This window comes from Coregonus clupeaformis, unplaced genomic scaffold, assembly GCF_020615455.1.
Source record: "Coregonus clupeaformis isolate EN_2021a unplaced genomic scaffold, ASM2061545v1 scaf0182, whole genome shotgun sequence".
Taxonomy (NCBI): Eukaryota; Metazoa; Chordata; class Actinopteri; order Salmoniformes; family Salmonidae; genus Coregonus; species Coregonus clupeaformis.
Window position 1 is genome coordinate 151,095 of NW_025533637.1, and position 19,599 is coordinate 170,693.

General features: G+C 44.4%; 1 protein-coding gene across 1 annotated transcript in view; it reads left to right on the top strand.

Moving 5' to 3' along the window:
• Window positions 1-19,599, top strand: part of LOC123484003 (E3 SUMO-protein ligase ZBED1-like) — a 39,295-nt gene that overhangs the window by 12,148 nt on the left and 7,548 nt on the right. The window contains exons 4-7 of the mRNA XM_045214018.1: window positions 18,706-18,719; window positions 18,921-18,933; window positions 19,172-19,182; window positions 19,271-19,284. Of these exons, the coding sequence (XP_045069953.1) occupies window positions 18,706-18,719; window positions 18,921-18,933; window positions 19,172-19,182; window positions 19,271-19,284 (52 nt within the window). The remainder of the gene's footprint in view (window positions 1-18,705; window positions 18,720-18,920; window positions 18,934-19,171; window positions 19,183-19,270; window positions 19,285-19,599) is intronic.

The window sequence follows — 19,599 nt, forward strand, 5'->3', positions numbered from 1 at the left end:
TGGCTGTAGAGCTCCATGTCTCTCTATATCCATCTGCTTGCTGTAGAGTCTCCATGTCTCTCTGTCTCCATCTGCTGGCTGTAGAGCTCCATGTCTCTCTATATCCATCTGCTGGCTGTAGAGCTCCATGTCTCTCTATATCCATCTGCTTGCTGTAGAGTCTCCATGTCTCTGTGGTTCCATCTGCTTGCTGTAGAGTCTCCATGTCTCTGTGTCTCCATCTGCTGGCTGTAGAGTCTCCATGTCTCTCTATATCCATCTGCTTGCTGTAGAGTCTCCATGTCTCTGTGTCTCCATCTGCTGGCTGTAGAGTCTCCATGTCTCTGTATTGCCATCTGCTGGCTGTAGAGTCTCCATGTCTCTGTATTGCCATCTGCTGGCTGTAGAGTCTCCATCTGCTGGCTGTAGAATCTCCATGTCTCTGTATTACTATCTGCTGGCTGTAGAGTCTCCATGTCTCTGTATTGCCATCTGCTGGCTGTAGAGTCTCCATCTGCTGGCTGTAGAATCTCCATGTCTCTGTATTACTATCTGCTGGCTGTAGAGTCTCCATGTCTCTGTCTCCATCTGCTGGGTGTAGAGTCTCCATGTCTCTGTATATCCATCTGCTGGGTGTAGAGTCTCCATGTCTTTGTATATCCATCTGCTGGCTGTAGCGTATCTGTGTCTCCATCTGCTGGCTGTAGAGTTCTACAGACAAATTACTTAGTCTTGGTAACCAAAACCATCTAGCTGCTCTCGTTAAACTGCACACTACATGACCGAAAGTATGTGGACACCTGCTCGTCGAACATCTCAATCCAAAATCATGGCCATTAATATGGAGTTGGTCCCCCCTTTGCTGCTATAACAGCCTCCACTCTTCTGGGAAGGCTTTCCACTAGATGTTGGAACATTGCTGCGGGGACTTGCTTCCATTCAGCCACAAGAGCATTAGTGAGGTCTGGCACTGATGTTGGGTGATTAGGCCTGGCTCGCAGTCGGCGTTCTAGTTCATCCCATATGTCTTTGATGGGCTTGAGGTCAGGGCTCTGTGCAGGCCGGTCAAGTTCTTCCACACTGATCTTGACAAACCATTTCTGTATGGACCTCGCTTTGTGCACATGGCATTGTCAAGCTGAAACAGGAAAGGTCCTTCCCCAAACTGTTTTCACAAAGTTGGAAGCACAGAATCGTCTAGAACGTCATTGTGTACTGTAGCGTTAAGTTTTCCCTTCACTAGCCAGGACCATGAAAAACAGCCCCACACCATTATTCCTCCTCCACCAAACTTTACAGTTGGCACTATGCATTCGGGCAGGTAGAATTCTCCTGGCATCCGCCAAACCCAGATTTGTCCATCGGACTGCCAGATCCTGAAGCGTGATTCATCACTCCAGAGAACGCGTTTCCACTGCTCCAGAGTCCAATGGCGGTGAGCTTTACACCACTCCAGCCGACGCTTGGCATTGCGCATGGTGATCTTAGGCTTGTGTGTGGCTGCTCGGCCATGGAAACCCATTTCATGAATCTCCCGACAAACAGTTATTGTGCTGATGTTGCTTCCAGAGGGTGTTTGGAACTCGGTAGTGAGTGTTGCATCCGAGGACAGAAGATTTTATGCTATGCGCTATGTGCTTCAGCACTCGGCGGCCCCGTGCTGTGAGCTTGTGTGGCCTACCACTTTGCGGCTGAGCCGTTGCTGCTCCTAGATGTTTCCACTTCACAATAGCAGCACTTACAGTTGACCGAGGCAGCTCTAGCAGGGCAGAAATTGGACAAACTGACTTGAAGGAAAGGTGGCATCCTATGACGGTGCCACGTTGAAACTCACTGAGCTCTTCAGTAAGGCCATTCTACTGCTAATGTTTGTCTATGGAGATTGCATGGCGGTGTGCTCAATTGTATATACCTGTCAGCAACAGGTGTGGCTGAAATAGCCAAATCCACTAATTTCAACGGGTGTCCAAATACTTTTGTAAAGTATATATTTACATTTTAGTAATTTAGCAGACGCTCTTATCCAGAGCGACTTACAGTTAGTGAGTGAATACATTATTATTATTATATGGTGCATATTGTTATTAGTATAATTATTAGAATGATAATTATGTCTAGGGGTCTGAGGCCTGGCTGAGTGATGTGTAACCTGTATGAATGATAATTATGTCTAGGGGTCTGAGGCCTGGCTGAGTGATGTGTAACCTGTATGAATGATAATTATGTCTAGGGGTCTGAGGCCTGGCTGAGTGATGTGTAACCGGTATGAATGTGTGCATTAACATGTCAGCAGGCTGGTGTTGAATGGATGAAAATATCAGTTAGAAATGTAGAAAGAGAGGAGATCTAATAGGCTACTTTGAAGCAAGGTAAGACATGCCTCATAATATGGATTAAAATGTTCAGGTTTCAAACGATGAAGTATATATTTTCTAAATGCATACCCTAACCCTAACCCTAACCCTAACCCTAAATGCATACTGCCTGTAGCTCATTGCAAAGTGGTGAAGTATATATTTTCTAAATGCATACCCTAACCCTAACCCTAAATGCATACTGCCTGTAGCTCATTGCAAAGTGATGCAGTATATATTTTCTAAATGCATACTGCCTGTAGCTCATTGCAAAGTGATGCAGTATATATTTTCTAAATGCATACTGCCTGTAGCTCATTGCAAAGTGATGCAGTATATATTTTCTAAATGCATACTGCCTGTAGCTCATTGCAAAGTGATGAAGTATATATTTTCTAAATGCATACCCTAACCCTAACCCTAACCCTAACCCTAAATGCATACTGCCTGTAGCTCATTGCAAAGTGGTGCAGTATATATTTTCTAAATGCTAACCCTAACCCTAACCCTAAATGCATACTGCCTGTAGCTCATTGCAAAGTGATGCAGTATATATTTTCTAAATGCTAACCCTAACCCTAACCCTAAATGCATACTGCCTGTAGCTCATTGCAAAGTGGTGATACGCTGATGAAACCTTCCTTACGTTGCCTTTTGATGAGCAAAAACACACAAATATTGACCACACAACTACTGAACCACACAACTACTGACCACAACCACACAGCTACTGACAACAATTACTGACTACAACCACACAGTTACTGACCACACAACTACTGAACCACACAACTACTGAACCACACAACTACTGACCACAACCACACAGCTACTGACTACAATTACTGACCACAACCACACAGCTACTGATCACAATTACTGGCAACAATTACTGACCACAACCACACAACTACTGACAACAATTACTGACTACAACCACACAGTTACTGATCACAATTACTGACAACAATTACTGACCACAACCACACAACTACTGACAACAATTACTGACCACAACCACACAGCTACTGATCACAATTACTGACAACAATTACTGACCACAACCACACAACTACTGACAACAATTACTGACCACAACCACACAGCTACTGACTACAATTACTGACAACAATTACTGACCACAACCACACAACTACTGACAACAATTACTGACCACAACCACACAGCTACTGATCACAATTACTGGCAACAATTACTGACTACAACCACACAGCTACTGATCACAATTACTGACCACAACCACACAACTACTGACAACAATTACTGACCACAACCACACAGCTACTGACTACAATTACTGACAACAATTACTGACCACAACCACACAACTACTGACAACAATTACTGACCACAACCACACAGCTACTGATCACAATTACTGGCAACAATTACTGACTACAACCACACAGTTACTGATCACAATTACTGGCAACAATTACTGACTACAACCACACAGCTACTGATCACAATTACTGACAACAATTACTGACCACAACCACACAGCTACTGATCACAATTACTGACCACAACCACACAACTACTGACAACAATTACTGACAACAATTACTGACCACAACCACACAGCTACTGACTACAACCACACAGTTACTGATCACAATTACTGGCAACAATTACTGACTACAACCACACAGCTACTGATCACAATTACTGACAACAATTACTGACCACAACCACACAACTACTGACAACAACCACACAACTACTGACTACAATTACTGACCACAACCACACAGCTACTGACTACAATTACTGACCACAACCACACAGCTACTGACCACAACCACACAACTACTGACTACAATTACTGACCACAACCACACAGCTACTGACCACAACCACACAGCTACTGATCACAATTACTGACAACAATTACTGACCACAACCACACAGCTACTGATCACAATTACTGACAACAATTACTGACCACAACCACACAACTACTGACCACAACCACACAGCTACTGACTACAATTACTGACCACAACCACACAGCTACTGATCACAATTACTGATCACAACCACACAGCTACTGATCACAATTACTGACAACAATTACTGACCACAACCACACAGCTACTGATCACAATTACTGATCACAATTACACAGCTGCTGACCACAACCACACAGCTACTGACCACAATTACTGACAACAATTACTGACCACAACCACACAATTACTGACCACAACCACACAGTTACTGATCACAATTACTGACAACAATTACTGACTACAACCACACAGCTACTGATCACAATTACTGACAACAATTACTGACCACAACCACACAACTACTGACAACAATTACTGACCACAACCACACAGCTACTGACCACAACCACACAACTACTGACTACAACCACACAGTTACTGATCACAATTACTGGCAACAATTACTGACTACAACCACACAGCTACTGATCACAATTACTGACAACAATTACTGACCACAACCACACAACTACTGACTACAATTACTGACCACAACCACACAGCTACTGATCACAATTACTGACCACAACCACACAGCTACTGATCACAATTACTGACAACAATTACTGACCACAACCACACAACTACTGACCACAACCACACAGCTACTGACTACAATTACTGACCACAACCACACAGGTACCGACTACAATTACTGACCACAACCACACAGCTACTGACTACAATTACTGACCACAACCACACAGCTACTGATCACAACCACACAGCTACTGATCACAATTACTGACAACAATTACTGACCACAACCACACAGCTACTGACTACAATTACTGACCACAACCACACAGCTACTGACTACAATTACTGACCACAACCACACAGCTACTGACTACAATTACTGACCACAACCACACAGCTACTGGTCACAATTACTGACCACAACCACACAGCTACTGACTACAATTACTGACCACAACCACACAGCTACTGATCACAATTACTGACAACAACCACACAGCTACTGACTACAATTACTGACCACAACCACACAGCTACTGATCACAATTACTGATCACAACCACACAGCTACTGATCACAATTACTGACCACAACCACACAGCTACTGACTACAATTACTGACCACAACCACACAGCTACTGATCACAATTACTGGCAACAATTACTGACTACAACCACACAGCTACTGATCACAATTACTGACAACAATTACTGACCACAACCACACAACTACTGACTACAATTACTGACAACAATTACTGACCACAACCACACAACTACTGACCACAACCACACAGCTACTGACTACAATTACTGACCACAACCACACAGCTACTGACTACAATTACTGACCACAACCACACAGCTACTGACTACAATTACTGACCACAACCACACAGCTACTGATCACAATTACTGATCACAACCACACAGCTACTGATCACAATTACTGACAACAATTACTGACCACAACCACACAGCTACTGACTACAATTACTGACCACAACCACACAGCTACTGACTACAATTACTGACCACAACCACACAGCTACTGACTACAATTACTGACCACAACCACACAGCTACTGATCACAATTACTGACCACAACCACACAGCTACTGACTACAATTACTGACCACAACCACACAGCTACTGATCACAATTACTGACCACAACCACACAGCTACTGACTACAATTACTGACCACAACCACACAGCTACTGATCACAATTACTGATCACAACCACACAGCTACTGATCACAATTACTGACAACAATTACTGACCACAACCACACAGCTACTGATCACAATTACTGATCACAATTACACAGCTGCTGACCACAACCACACAGCTACTGACCACAATTACTGACAACAATTACTGACTACAACCACACAGCTACTGATCACAATTACTGACAACAATTACTGACCACAACCACACAGCTACTGATCACAATTACTGATCACAATTACACAGCTGCTGACCACAACCACACAGCTACTGACCACAATTACTGACAACAATTACTGACCACAACCACACAATTACTGACCACAACCACACAGCTACTGATCACAACTACTGATCACAGCTACTGACCACAATTACTGACAACAATTACTGACCACAACCACACAATTACTGACCACAACCACACAATTACTGACCACAACCACACAATTACTGACCACAACCACACAATTACTGACCACAACCGCACAATTACTGACCAAAACCACACAACTACTGACCACACAGCTACTAACCACAATTACTGACCACATATAATATAATATTTATAATGCATGTGTATTTATAACACTTGGATAATGAACTTCTTTCAATAAAGCTTTTCACATTCTCTACTGGTTGAAATTACGTGTCTACTGCACCTGTTCTGTGTCCTCAGATCAGGGCAGATGAATGAAATGAGATGGTGAGAAGAAGCTGTTTTAGAGTCTTTACAGGATGCATAGAAAGTGTAGTGTACTGTTCAAAAATAATAATAATCTGGTTCTGTATATATGAATTAGAAATCAGCCTGTAACTAGTTAAATCATGTGTTCTAGTCTGTTGCAGAGTTACAAAGTGTACCATTGATGTCCCAGGACCAGGATTGGTAAACACTGTTGACGTGTATAATTGTATTACATACATGGAGACACAGCATCATTCAAAGACTGGAGTTTGATACTCCTGGTATTGGATATGACTGAAAAAAATGTCTCACAGACATTCATACCTGAACAGCACCTTTATTTGCCAAGGTAGAGTACATGATCAGTGAATATATTCAATGTACAGGCTACAATGTGGGGATCTCATGCTTGGTAATAACTACATGTAGATACGACTTCCATCCTTGGCACAATAAAGTGATATTTTATTCTACTCAATCCATAGGCTTCATTGATGTCATTCAGAGTGTCTTGAAGTCAATACAACCGGCTATGAAAGCTGAGGTTCATAGCTAGCGTTATAATATTGCCATGTAACAGTCATGAGTGTAACAGTCATTTTCTGCAATTTCTTGGGGATTAATTTTTATTTTGTCTCCAGTTAAGAACAAATTCTTATTTACAATGACGGCCTACACCGGCCAAACCCGGACGACGCTGGGCCAATTGTGCGCCGCCCTATGGGACTCCCAATCACGTCCGGTTGTGAAACAGCCTGGAATCGAACTGGGGTCTGTAGTGACGCCTCAAGCACTGAGATGCAGTGCCTTAGACTGCTGCGCTTAACTGGTGGAAGCAATTAAAACCACTATTCTGATGTAATATTCATACCAAAGGTTTAAGGGTCCATGATCGGCTACATTGCTAGATACACATCCATATGAATACAGGTATTTTTATCCTCCACTACACAATAAGCAAGAAAAGAGTTAGCTAGCTACGTTACTTCAGCTGCATTGCATGTGTGGTGTCCGAACAACGATGCTGCGATGCTGTGTTGATAAGGAATCCGCTGACACTGTACTTTGATTATAAAGGTTTATTATATCAAAGATTTCAGCATCAATTTACAGACTCTGCAGAATCTGGAGAGCAACGAAACCAATCCCAAATATGATCACTCTCCCATTCTTTTGTTAAAACATGGTATATATATCCTATGCTTTATGTAACATAAGGTGGCGTGATTTGAATAGACCAGTCCCTGGCCTCCACATAGCCGAATCTCCTCTGTTTTAGGGGGCCCCTATAGTAACACTTTCCAGATGTTTCAGCAAAGCAGAGTAAAGTTCATCTAACCCCCAATATGAAAACCTCAGCCAAAGCTATAGAAGTTCAGATACTACACATGGCACATTTCAGCAAGGCAAGCTTTCAAAATTGTACATTCAATTTGCAGTAAATGCTTTAGGTAGCTAGATTCTTTACATTCACTGTTTCACAAGATGACAGCCTGGTTTGCTGGTTTTCTCAGGAGTCCCTTAAACATTAAACAACACGAATTACAATTTCATACTCATGTCAAAACGCCAATAAACTAACTAGCTAGCTGGCTAATGTTAGCTAGTCAGCAAGCTTGCTAAATAGAGATTTTCGTAATTTAACTTTATGACAAAACAATATACATAATCAATTGTCTCTACATTAACTAACATATTCCTCTCAACCGTACATTTTTTGCATGATTCGTTATGCCGTTATAATTACTTACACCTGCTTCCATCCTAGTATTTTTGTCAGCCATCTTTGCTGAAGAAAGTCTCCAGCGTTGGGTCACTGTCACATCTCCTCCGGCGCTCTGATTCGCCGGTCTACTGAGCCACCGGTCTGAGAGCACCACCTCGGCAACACCGGAATGGAAACCCAACGCACCCTAATCACCTCCAGCGCACCTGCACCTCATCATCTCATCACCACCCCTATTTAGCCCTGGACTGTTCTGGATGATGTTGTGTGTGATTGTTTAGCTTCGTGTCGTTTACTCTATCTTTGTTATTTCTCATTGTCATTGTTTAGTAAACCTTGACCTTGTTAATTCCTGCGTCTGCGTCCTGCCTCTTCGTATACTCAGTACTCGTCACAGAATCACACACCAAACGAAAATGGATGCAGCAGGAGTTTCCCAGTGCCTGGACCAGCATCAGCAGCAGCTTGCCCAGCTGAACGCCGCCATGCAGGAAGTGCTCCAAACGCTGCATAAACTGAGCAGCGCTCCGGTTCCACCTCAGGGAGCGGCGAGTGCACCCAATCCATCTGTTCCCGTGCTATCACACACTCCTGCGGGAACCCTCGCCCTACCGGAGCGCTATGACGGTAAAACTACTAAATATAGCGGCTTTCTGCTACAGGTTTCCCTTTATCTGGTGCGTCAGCCTGGGGCATATCCATCTGACCAAGCCAGGATAGCGCTGGTGATTTCGCTTCTTAAAGGAAAGGCGCTGGATTGGGCCACGTCAGTCTGGGAAGGAGAGGAGGCTGCGGCGCTTCCCTACCCCACCTTCCTCGCTCGGTTCAGGGCGGTGTTTGATCATCCCACGGAGGGAAAGGACGGGGGTGAGCGTCTCCTCCAGCTACAGCAGAGAGAGGGGCCCGCATCCGAGTACGCTCTGAGCTTTCGCACGGTGGCGGCGTCTTCCGGCTGGAATGAGCCTGCTCTGCACACGGCCTTCAGGAGAGGCTTACGGGAGGACATCAAGACGGAACTCGTATTTTCTAAATGTATTTACTTACTTGAATAGGTTCTCCCAGCCATGTGGACGATTGGAAACAGGGCAGCAAAGTTTGGTTGTTACCAGATCGGTTTAGAGCATATTACTATTTACCTGTGAATAACCAGACCTTCATACAAACTTGCTATGCTGAATTCTTGACGCACAGTCGAACGTGCTGCTATATGCTGCCAAATGCTGCCAGCACGCCCACAAGCGAGCCACTCTGGGCGGCTGAAGCCGTGTGCTAGTGTACACAGGGCATTTAGAATCAGAGGCATGTTTGTTCTAAATAATACATTTCTATCTGAACGTTGGATGTTGTGTCCATCCTCCTGTTGAGCCCTGGGACCCGCCTGGCCCTAACTATGTGGCGCACAATAATGATTAGCCACAACAGTGGAATTTTCGGTTCACCTTCAAAATAAATGTCCCTCATTGAAAGTGATGCAAATGGAAACAAATAGTGGAATCATTCCATATATTTGGACTAGATAATGCTAAACAAGGAGAGGGTGAGGAATGGAGGAGGAAGGAAGAAATGTTGAAGGAACGTTATTACATAATTTAAGATGAAGATAACTGTCACGCCCTGACATAGAGTTCGCTAGTTGGTTTGGTCAGGGTGTGAGTATCTATGTAATGTGTATATCTATGTGTACATTCTATGTTATTATAGATCTATGTTGGCCGGGTGTGGTTCCCAATCAGAGGCAGCTGTCATTCGTTGTCTCTGATTGGGGATCATACTTAGGTAGCCATTTTGCCTACCTATGTTGTGGGATCTTGACTCTTGTTTGGCTTGTTTGTGTGTAGCCATTGTGAGCTTCACGTTACGTTGCTTTTGTTGTTTTGTCGTGTGTTAACTTAGTGAATAAACATGTATGCATTCCACGCTGCACCTTGGTCCAATCCTGTACTCAACGAACGTGACAGAAGATCCCACCAGCAACGGACCAAGCAGCGTGGCCAGGAGGAGCAAACACCCTGGACACAGCGGGAAGCAACATTGGTAGATGTCCTCCTCGGTTGGGGGAAAATTACCGAGGAGGAAGCCGTCCGTTACGGTGAGGTAATGGAGGAGGGCTGGAGTCCGGATCAAGGGCGACGTCAACGGTGCCGACGATGAATGAAGCCCGAGAGACAGCCCCAATAAATGTTTTGGGGTGGGCACACGGGGTGGTCGACGAAGCAGCAGGAGGCCGTGAAAGGCCTGACTGTAGAGGAGGAGGCCGCTAAGGTAGAGGTCCTCCAAGACCTGCGGATCAGCAGTATGAGAGAGGAGGCCACCACATTACGGGGGCTGTTAGAGAAGTGGGAGCAGGAGATCTCCCTTCAGAAGGAGGCGCTGCAGGAGGCCCAAAGGGAGAAGGAATTAGTGGTAGTTAATTTAGTGAATGAACATGTATGCATTCCACGCTGCACCTTGGTCCAATCCTGTATTCAACGAACGTGACAATAACTTATTACATTTGCACACACTGTATATAGATTTTCTATTGTGTTATTGACTGTATGTTTTGTTTTACCCCATATGTAACTGTGTTGTTGTTTTTATCGCACTGCTTTGCTTTATCTTGGCCAGGTCGCAGTTGTAAATGAGAACTTGTTCTCAACTGGCTTCCTGGTTAAATAAAGGTGAACATTTTTTAATAAAAATAGTACAATAAAATAAAAAGTGCAGTTAATTCTCCACCTCCCCTAAATCAAAGACAGTACATAGTCACTCTTCATCTCTTTTTCATCTATGGCGTTGAACCTACCTACTTTTTTATTGTATTTGATTTTACCTTTATTTAACTAGGCAAGTCAGTTAAGAACAAATTCTTATTTACAATGACGGCCTACACCGGCCAAACCCGGACGACGCTGGGCCAATAGTGCGCCGCCCCTTAAATTGCCAGTATCCTGGTTCTCAACTGGGCACACAGGGACCTTTTGGTTTCTGGTTAGGTGAGAGGTGACAAGGTTCTGGATCGTAGCTGTTTTTGATCTGGTTGTAAGTTCTGAGTTTTGGTTTTAGCCATATGTCAGTTGACAATCTTTCTTTGTAGCTTAGTGTGTTTTATCCCAGTTGAAAACCTTTTTTGTTATTCTGTGCTCTGGAATATTGATAACACGGTTCCATAACCTAATCACTTCACCCCTCTGTCTTATTTCCCAGGGCTCCAACCCATGTTTCCTTCAATAGCAAGGCTTTGGGCAACCTTATGCACCCCCAGAAAGCATGGTGTGGCTCTATTCTGAATAGAGTGTGCTGTTTTGGATTCGTTAAAACCCCAGATTCCAGCAGCATAGTTCAGTATAGGATACACACATTAATTAGTGGAATTGAAACAAGACCACTTTCTGGTCACAGACGTACAAAATGACTTTGTGCTTATAGCTGAAGTTGTAACACGTCTGTAGTTGGTCTCTGCATCGCTCAGAGGACGTCTATGTTACCAGTTATACACTACTGGTCAAACGTTTGGACACACCTACTCATTCAAGGCTTTTCTTTATTTCCAAAAATAAAGTAGGTGTTCTAAAACTTTTGACCGGTAGTGTATGAAATGGTGTCAATATTGTACTGTCACTAAAACAGGAAGCTGGTGAGGGGAGGACGGCTCATAATAATGGCTGGAGTGAATTGGCTTTAAATGTCCAAATTCATAATCAATATGCTGAAATAAGTTGTGATTTGTATTTGTATTTATTATGGATCCCCATTAGCTGCTGCCAAGGCAGCAGCTACTCTTCCTGGGGTCCAGCAAAATTAAGGCAGTTATACATTCATAACTGATTTCACAACATATTTAGTGTGTGCCCTCAGGCCTCTACTCTACTACCACATATCTACAACACAACATCCATGTGTACTTGTGTGTATGGTGCGTATGTTATTGTAATGAATACTCGGACAGAGTGGTAAGATCCAATCGCAGAATAGCGATGCTTTATTAGAGTACAGACAAGGGAATAGCTTAATCGTGGTCGGGCGGGCTGTGGTCAAAACCGGGCCAGGCATAGACAGGCAGAGGTACCAAGGGAGCGGGCTTAGTCGTAGTCGAGGGCACAGGCACAGGATCAGAGAACGGTAATCACTGGGGTAGACAAGCAGAGGATTAAGCAATACGGGGAGTCAAACAACAAGGCACAGGTCGGATACACGGGTAATCAAAAACAGCAAACTCTCTCTCTCTCTCGGAACAAAACGCTTAGCAAGTCACAAAGGAACAATACCTCGCACCGACTGAACTTCTGAGCACACCTTATATCCTACCCTAATTACGGACAGGTGTGCTCAGAACTCAGGTGAACCAGATCGAGTCTGATGACTCCCCCTCTCTGTAGATCGGGGAAGTGTCAGACTCTGTCTAGACCCAGCCAACCCCCGATCCCTTACAGTTATCATGTGTGTGTATGCATGTGTCTGTGTCTATGTTTGTGTTGCTTCACAGTCCCTGCTGTTCCATAAGGTGTATTTTTATCTGTTTTTAAATCAAATTTTACTGCTGGCATGAGTTACTTGATGTGGAATAGAGTTCCATGTAGTCATGGCTCTATGTAGTACTGTGCGCCTCCCATAGTCTGTTCTGGACTTGGGGACTGTGAAGAGACCTCTGGTGGCATGTCTTGTGGGGTATGCATGGGTGTCCGAGCTGTGTGCTAGTAGTTTAAACAGACAGCTCGGTGCATTCAACATGTCAATACCTCTCACAAATACAAGTAGTGATGAAGTCAATCTCTCCTCCACTCTGAGCCAGGAGAGACTGACATGCATATTATTAATGTTAGCTCTCTGTGTACATCCAAGGAGCAGCCGTGCTGCCATGTTCTGAGCCAACTGCAATTGTCCCAAGTCCCTCTTTGTGGCACCTGACCACACGACTGAACAGTAGTCCAGGTGCGGACCAAACATAAACATTACTGCTGTAGCGGGTGATTTGGACGGAGTCAGGCGCCGGGGGTGGAAATCACAGAATAATGGTTTATTTGGCCAAAACAGCGGTTCACAGTAATGTGTAAAACAACTAAAGTGCGACTTAACGGCGCACTGGGGAAAACAAAACACACGGGTGAATATCCTGACGATGAAGTACACAATGCTCCACCGAGCTATCGACATGGAAACAATCACACACAAAGACATGCGGGGCAGAGGGAAAACTTATACAGGGACTGGTGAGGGGATATGAACCAGGGGGAACACTTATACAGGGACTGGTGAGGGGATATGAACCAGGGGGAACACTTATACAGGGACTGGTGAGGGGATATGAACCAGGGGGAAAACTTATACAGGGACTGGTGAGGGGATATGAACCAGGGGGAAAACTTATACAGGGACTGGTGAGGGGATATGAACCAGAGGGAAAACTTATACAGGGACTGGTGAGGGGATATGAACCAGGTGTGTGTAAAAAACAAGACAAAACAAATGGAATGATGAGATGAGGAGCGGCAGTGGCTAGAAGGCCGGTGAAGACGAACGCCGAAGCCTGAACAAGGAGAGGAGGCAGCTACGGAGGAAGTGGTGACAGCTGCACATACATGTGTCACACTTGTGTTCAGATGATATTTTACTGAATTATTACCTTATAAACTGCACCAGTATTTACCAAGCGGACACTCTACACTGGAACTGATCAGCTTTTCTACTGTAATCAATAGCATGCACAATTGAATCACTCACATTGGAATTGTATAGAAATCAATGGAGCTGGTACAATAACCGCGGAGACATTATCCGTTTGCGCTCTTCTAAAAGACAAACAACAACGAACTTGGGTGTACTAAATATACATGTCCATAGATGAGAATCTGTAGTAGCCATTTATTAATTCATCTCCTTGTGCCACAATGTTTATGGAAATGGCCAATACAAAAAAGGGAAATGCAGCACTTTTTTGACAATTTAAACGAATCATCACCTCACAGGTAGTTTTACATAGTGACGGGTTGGTTTTAATTTGAGTGAAAAAATTGTGTATATTTGTTTGTGGCCAGCAACTTTTATAAAAAGAGCGCTCTGATTTTTCCTTGCCAGGACTTGGAAAATGATCAACTGCGTTCTAAGTCCTGCAACTTGCCTGCGACAGGCAGGCGCGTATGATAAAATCAACTGTACATTTTTACATTTACATTTTAGTCATTTAGCAGACGCTCTTATCCAGAGCGACTTACAGATCGTGAGTGCATACATTATTTATTTTATATATATATATATTTTTTCATACTGGCCCCCCGTGGGAATCGAACCCTGGCGTTGCAAACGCCCTGCTCTACCGAGCTACATCCCTCCCGGCCATTCCCTCCCCTACCCTGGACGACGCTGGGCCAATTGTGCGCCGCCCATGAGTCTCCCGGTCAAGGCCGGCTACGACAGAGCCTGGATTCGGACCAGGATCTCTAGTGGCACAGCTAGCACTGGGATGCAGTCCCTTAGACCACTGCGCCACTCCGGAGACTATACCAAACCAAAGATATCAAATCAAATCAAAATGTATTTGCCACATGCGCCGAATACAATGCTTACTTACAAGCCCTTAACCAACAATGCAGTTAAAAAAATTAAAAAAATAAAGGTCTTAAGTAAAAAATAGATAAGTAAAAAATAGCAAATAATTAAAGAGCAGCAGTAAAATAAATTGGACCTAGACTTGGTGCTCCGGTACCGCTTGACGTAGCAGAGAGAACAGTCTATGACTAGGGTGGCTGGAGTCTTTGACAATTATTAGGGCCTTCCTCTGACACTGCCTGGTATAGAGGTCCTGGATGGCAGGAAGCTTGGCCCCAGTGATGTACTGGGCCGTTCGCGCTACCCTCTGTAGTGCCTTGCGGTCGAAGGCTGAGCAGTTGTCATACCAGGCGGTGATGCAACCAGTCAGGATGCACTCGATGGTGCAGCTGTAGAACCTTTTGACGATCTGAGGACCCAGGCCAAATCTTTTCAGTCTCCTGAGGGGGAATAGGTTTTGTCGTGCCCTCTTCACGACTGTCTTGGTGTGCTTGGACCATGATAGTCTGTTGGTGATGTGGACACCAAGGAACTTGTAGCTCTCAACCTGCTCCACTACAGCCCCTTCGATGAGAACGGGGGCGTGCTCGGTCCTCTTTTTTTCCTGTAGGCCACAATCATCTCCTTTGTCTTGATCACGTTGAGGGAGAGGTTGTTGTCCTGGCACCACACGGCCAGATCTCTGACCTCCTCCCTATAGGCTGTCTCATCGTTGTCGGTGATCAGGCCTACCACTGTTGTGTCGTCGGCAAACTTAATGATGGTGTTGGAGTCGTGCCTGGCAATGCAGTCATGGGTGAACAGGGAGTACAGGAGGGGACTGAGCACGCACCCCTGAGGGGCCCCCGTGTTGAGGATCAGCATGGCAGATGTGTTGTTACCTACCCTTACCACCTGGGGGCGGCCCGTCAGGAAATCCAGGATCCAGTTGTAGAGGGAGGTGTTTAGTCCCAGGGTCCTTAGCTTAGTGATGAGCTTTGAGGGCACTATGGTGTTGAACGCTGAGCTGTAGTCAATGAATCTGGAGTGATGGAGGTATATATGTATAGGGGTCAGGTGACAGGGATACTGTAGTGATGGAGGTAGATATGTACAGTGGGGAAAAAAAGTATTTAGTCAGCCACCAATTGTGCAAGTTCTCCCACTTAAAAAGATGAGAGGCCTGTAATTGTCATCATAGGTACACGTCAACTATGACAGACAAAATGAGATCACGTTGTAGGATTTTTAATGAATTTATTTGCAAATTATGGTGGAAAATAAGTATTTGGTCAATAACAAAAGTTTCTCAATACTTTGTTATATACCCTTTGTTGGCAATGACACAGGTCAAACGTTTTCTGTAAGTCTTCACAAGGTTTTCACACACTGTTGCTGGTATTTTGGCCCATTCCTCCATGCAGATCTCCTCTAGAGCAGTGATGTTTTGGGGCTGTCGCTGGGCAACACGGACTTTCAACTCCCTCCAAAGATTCTCTATGGGGTTGAGATCTGGAGACTGGCTAGGCCACTCCAGGACCTTGAAATGCTTCTTACGAAGCCACTCCTTCGTTGCCCGGGCGGTGTGTTTGGGATCATTGTCATGCTGAAAGACCCAGCCACGTTTCATCTTCAATGCCCTTGCTGATGGAAGGAGGTTTTCACTCAAAATCTCACGATACATGGCCCCATTCATTCTTTCCTTTACATGGATCAGTTGTCCTGGTCCCTTTGCAGAAAAACAGCCCCAAAACATGATGTTTCCACCCCCATGTTTCACAGTAGGTATGGTGTTCTTTGGATGCAACTCAGCATTCTTTGTCCTCCAAACACGACGAGTTGAGTTTTTACCAAAAAGTTCTATTTTGGTTTCATCTGACCATATGACATTCTCCCAATCCTCTTCTGGATCATCCAAATGCACTCTAGCAAACTTCAGACGGGCCTGGACATGTACTGGCTTAAGCAGGGGGACACGTCTGGCACTGCAGGATTTGAGTCCCTGGCGGCGTAGTGTGTTACTGATGGTAGGCTTTGTTACTTTGGTCCCAGCTCTCTGCAGGTCATTCACTAGGTCCCCCCGTGTGGTTCTGGGATTTTTGCTCACCGTTCTTGTGATCATTTTGACCCCACGGGGTGAGATCTTCAGATTGAGGGAGATTATCAGTGGTCTTGTATGTCTTCCATTTCCTAATAATTGCTCCCACAGTTGATTTCTTCAAACCAAGCTGCTTACCTATTGCAGATTCAGTCTTCCCAGCCTGGTGCAGGTCTACAATTTTGTTTCTGGTGTCCTTTGACAGCTCTTTGGTCTTGGCCATAGTGGAGTTTGGAGTGTGACTGTTTGAGGTTGTGGACAGGTGTCTTTTATACTGATAACAAGTTCAAAGAGGTGCCATTAATACAGGTAACGAGTGGAGGACAGAGGAGCCTCTTAAAGAAGAAGTTACAGGTCTGTGAGAGACAGAAATCTTGCTTGTTTGTAGGTGACCAAATACTTATTTTCCACCATAATTTGCAAATAAATTCATTAAAAATCCTACAATGTGATTTTCTGGATTTTTTTTCTCTCAATTTGTCTGTCATAGTTGACGTGTACCTATGATGAAAATTACAGGCCTCTCTCATCTTTTTAAGTGGGAGAACTTGGACCATTGGTGGCTGACTAAATACTTTCCCCCCCCTGTATAGGGGTAAGGGGACAGGGATACTGGAGTGATGGAGGTAGATATGTATAGGGGTAAGGGGACAGGGATACTGGAGTGATGGAGGTAGATATGTATAGGGGTAAGGGGACAGGGATACTGGAGTGATGGAGGTAGATATGTATAGGGGTAAGGGGACAGGAATACTGGAGTGATGGAGGTAGATATGTATAGGGGTAAGGGGACAGGGATACTGGAGTGATGGAGGTAGATATGTATAGGGGTAAGGGGACAGGGATACTGGAGTGATGGAGGTAGATATGTATAGGGGTAAGGGGACAGGGATACTGGAGTGATGGAGGTAGATATGTATAGGGGTAAGGGGACAGGGATACTGGAGTGATGGAGGTAGATATGTATAGGGGTAAGGGGACAGGGATACTGGAGTGATGGAGGTAGATATGTATAGGGGTAAGGGGACAGGGATACTGGAGTGATGGAGGTAGATATGTATAGGGGTAAGGGGACAGGGATACTGGAGTGAAGGAGGTAGATATGTATAGGGGTAAGGGGACAGGGATACTGGAGTGATGGAGGTAGATATGTATAGGGGTAAGGGGACAGGGATACTGGAGTGATGGAGGTAGATATGTATAGGGGTAAGGGGACAAAGTGAGTGCACCTCAGCAGTGTTTTACTATTTTTACCAGAAAGTTGACTTCCAGACCTTTCAAAAACAGCATTACTAGTTATTGTTTATGGGCATCTCAAGAAAAGTAATTACTTTTGGATATGTCTATTTAGACGGAAATCTACATTTTGCTCTTACATTCAAGAAACATGTCATCGTGTCGCGCCGAACTGAGCATGTGCAGGCCGTCAAATGAAAGGTTTTGACAAAACTGAAAAGGTGTCAGTTTGTCACTTTCACAAGGTTGTAGTATCGACAGTCAGTCAACTTCAGTACAATGTACTATGTGGAGATTCCCTTTGTCAGTCAACTTCAGTACAATATACTATGTGTAGTTTGTCTCTATGTGTAGTTTGTCTCTATGTGTAGTTTGTCTCTGTGTGGTTTGTCTCTCTGTGTAGTTTGTATCTATGTGCAGTTTGTCTGTGTGTAATTTGTCTCTGTGTAGTTTGTCTCTATGTGTAGTTTGTCTATATGTGTAATTTGTCTCTCTGTGTAGTTTGTCTCTATGTGTAATTTGTCTCTCTGTGTAGTTTGTCTCTATGTGTAGTTTGTCTCTATGTGTAGTTTGTCTCTATGTGTAGTTTGTCTCTATGTGTAATTTGTCTCTCTGTGTAGTTTGTCTCTATGTGTAGTTTGTCTCTCTGTGTAGTTTGTCTATGTGTAGTTTGTCTCTCTGTGTAGTTTGTCTCTCTGTGTAGTTTGTCTCTATGTGTAGTTTGTCTATATGTATAGTTTGTCTCTCTGTGTAGTTTGTCTCTATGTGTAGTTTGTCTCTATGTGTAGTTTGTCTCTGTGTAGTTTGTCTCTATGTGTAATTTGTCTCTCTGTGTAGTTTGTCTATGTGTAGTTTGTCTCTGTGCAGTTTGTCTCTATGTGTAATTTGTCTCTATGTGTAAATTGTCTTTGTCTCTATGTGTAAATTGTCTCCCAGGGTGGAGTTGCTGGGTAAGCTCTCTTGTTTAGAATACGTAGCATTATGTCGCTTGGTTATTCTAAACGGACCGTGCTGCGGTCAAAGAGGCTAGCCCAGCTTATGCTAAAAAGCCTCCTGGCTAACGTCGGCTAGCATGCTTAACTTCCCCTGGCGTCATGGCAACCCTTTTCCTATTTTCAGTTCCTGGAGTTGGAGGGAGTGAAGGAAACGGGGTGCACCGCCGATGAAGAAGCAGCCACCAGAGCACTTGGCTAGGGTAACCCCCAGGGCGAGACACATTGGCACAGGCACAGCCTCCAGAGCACTTGGCTAGGGTGACCCCCAGG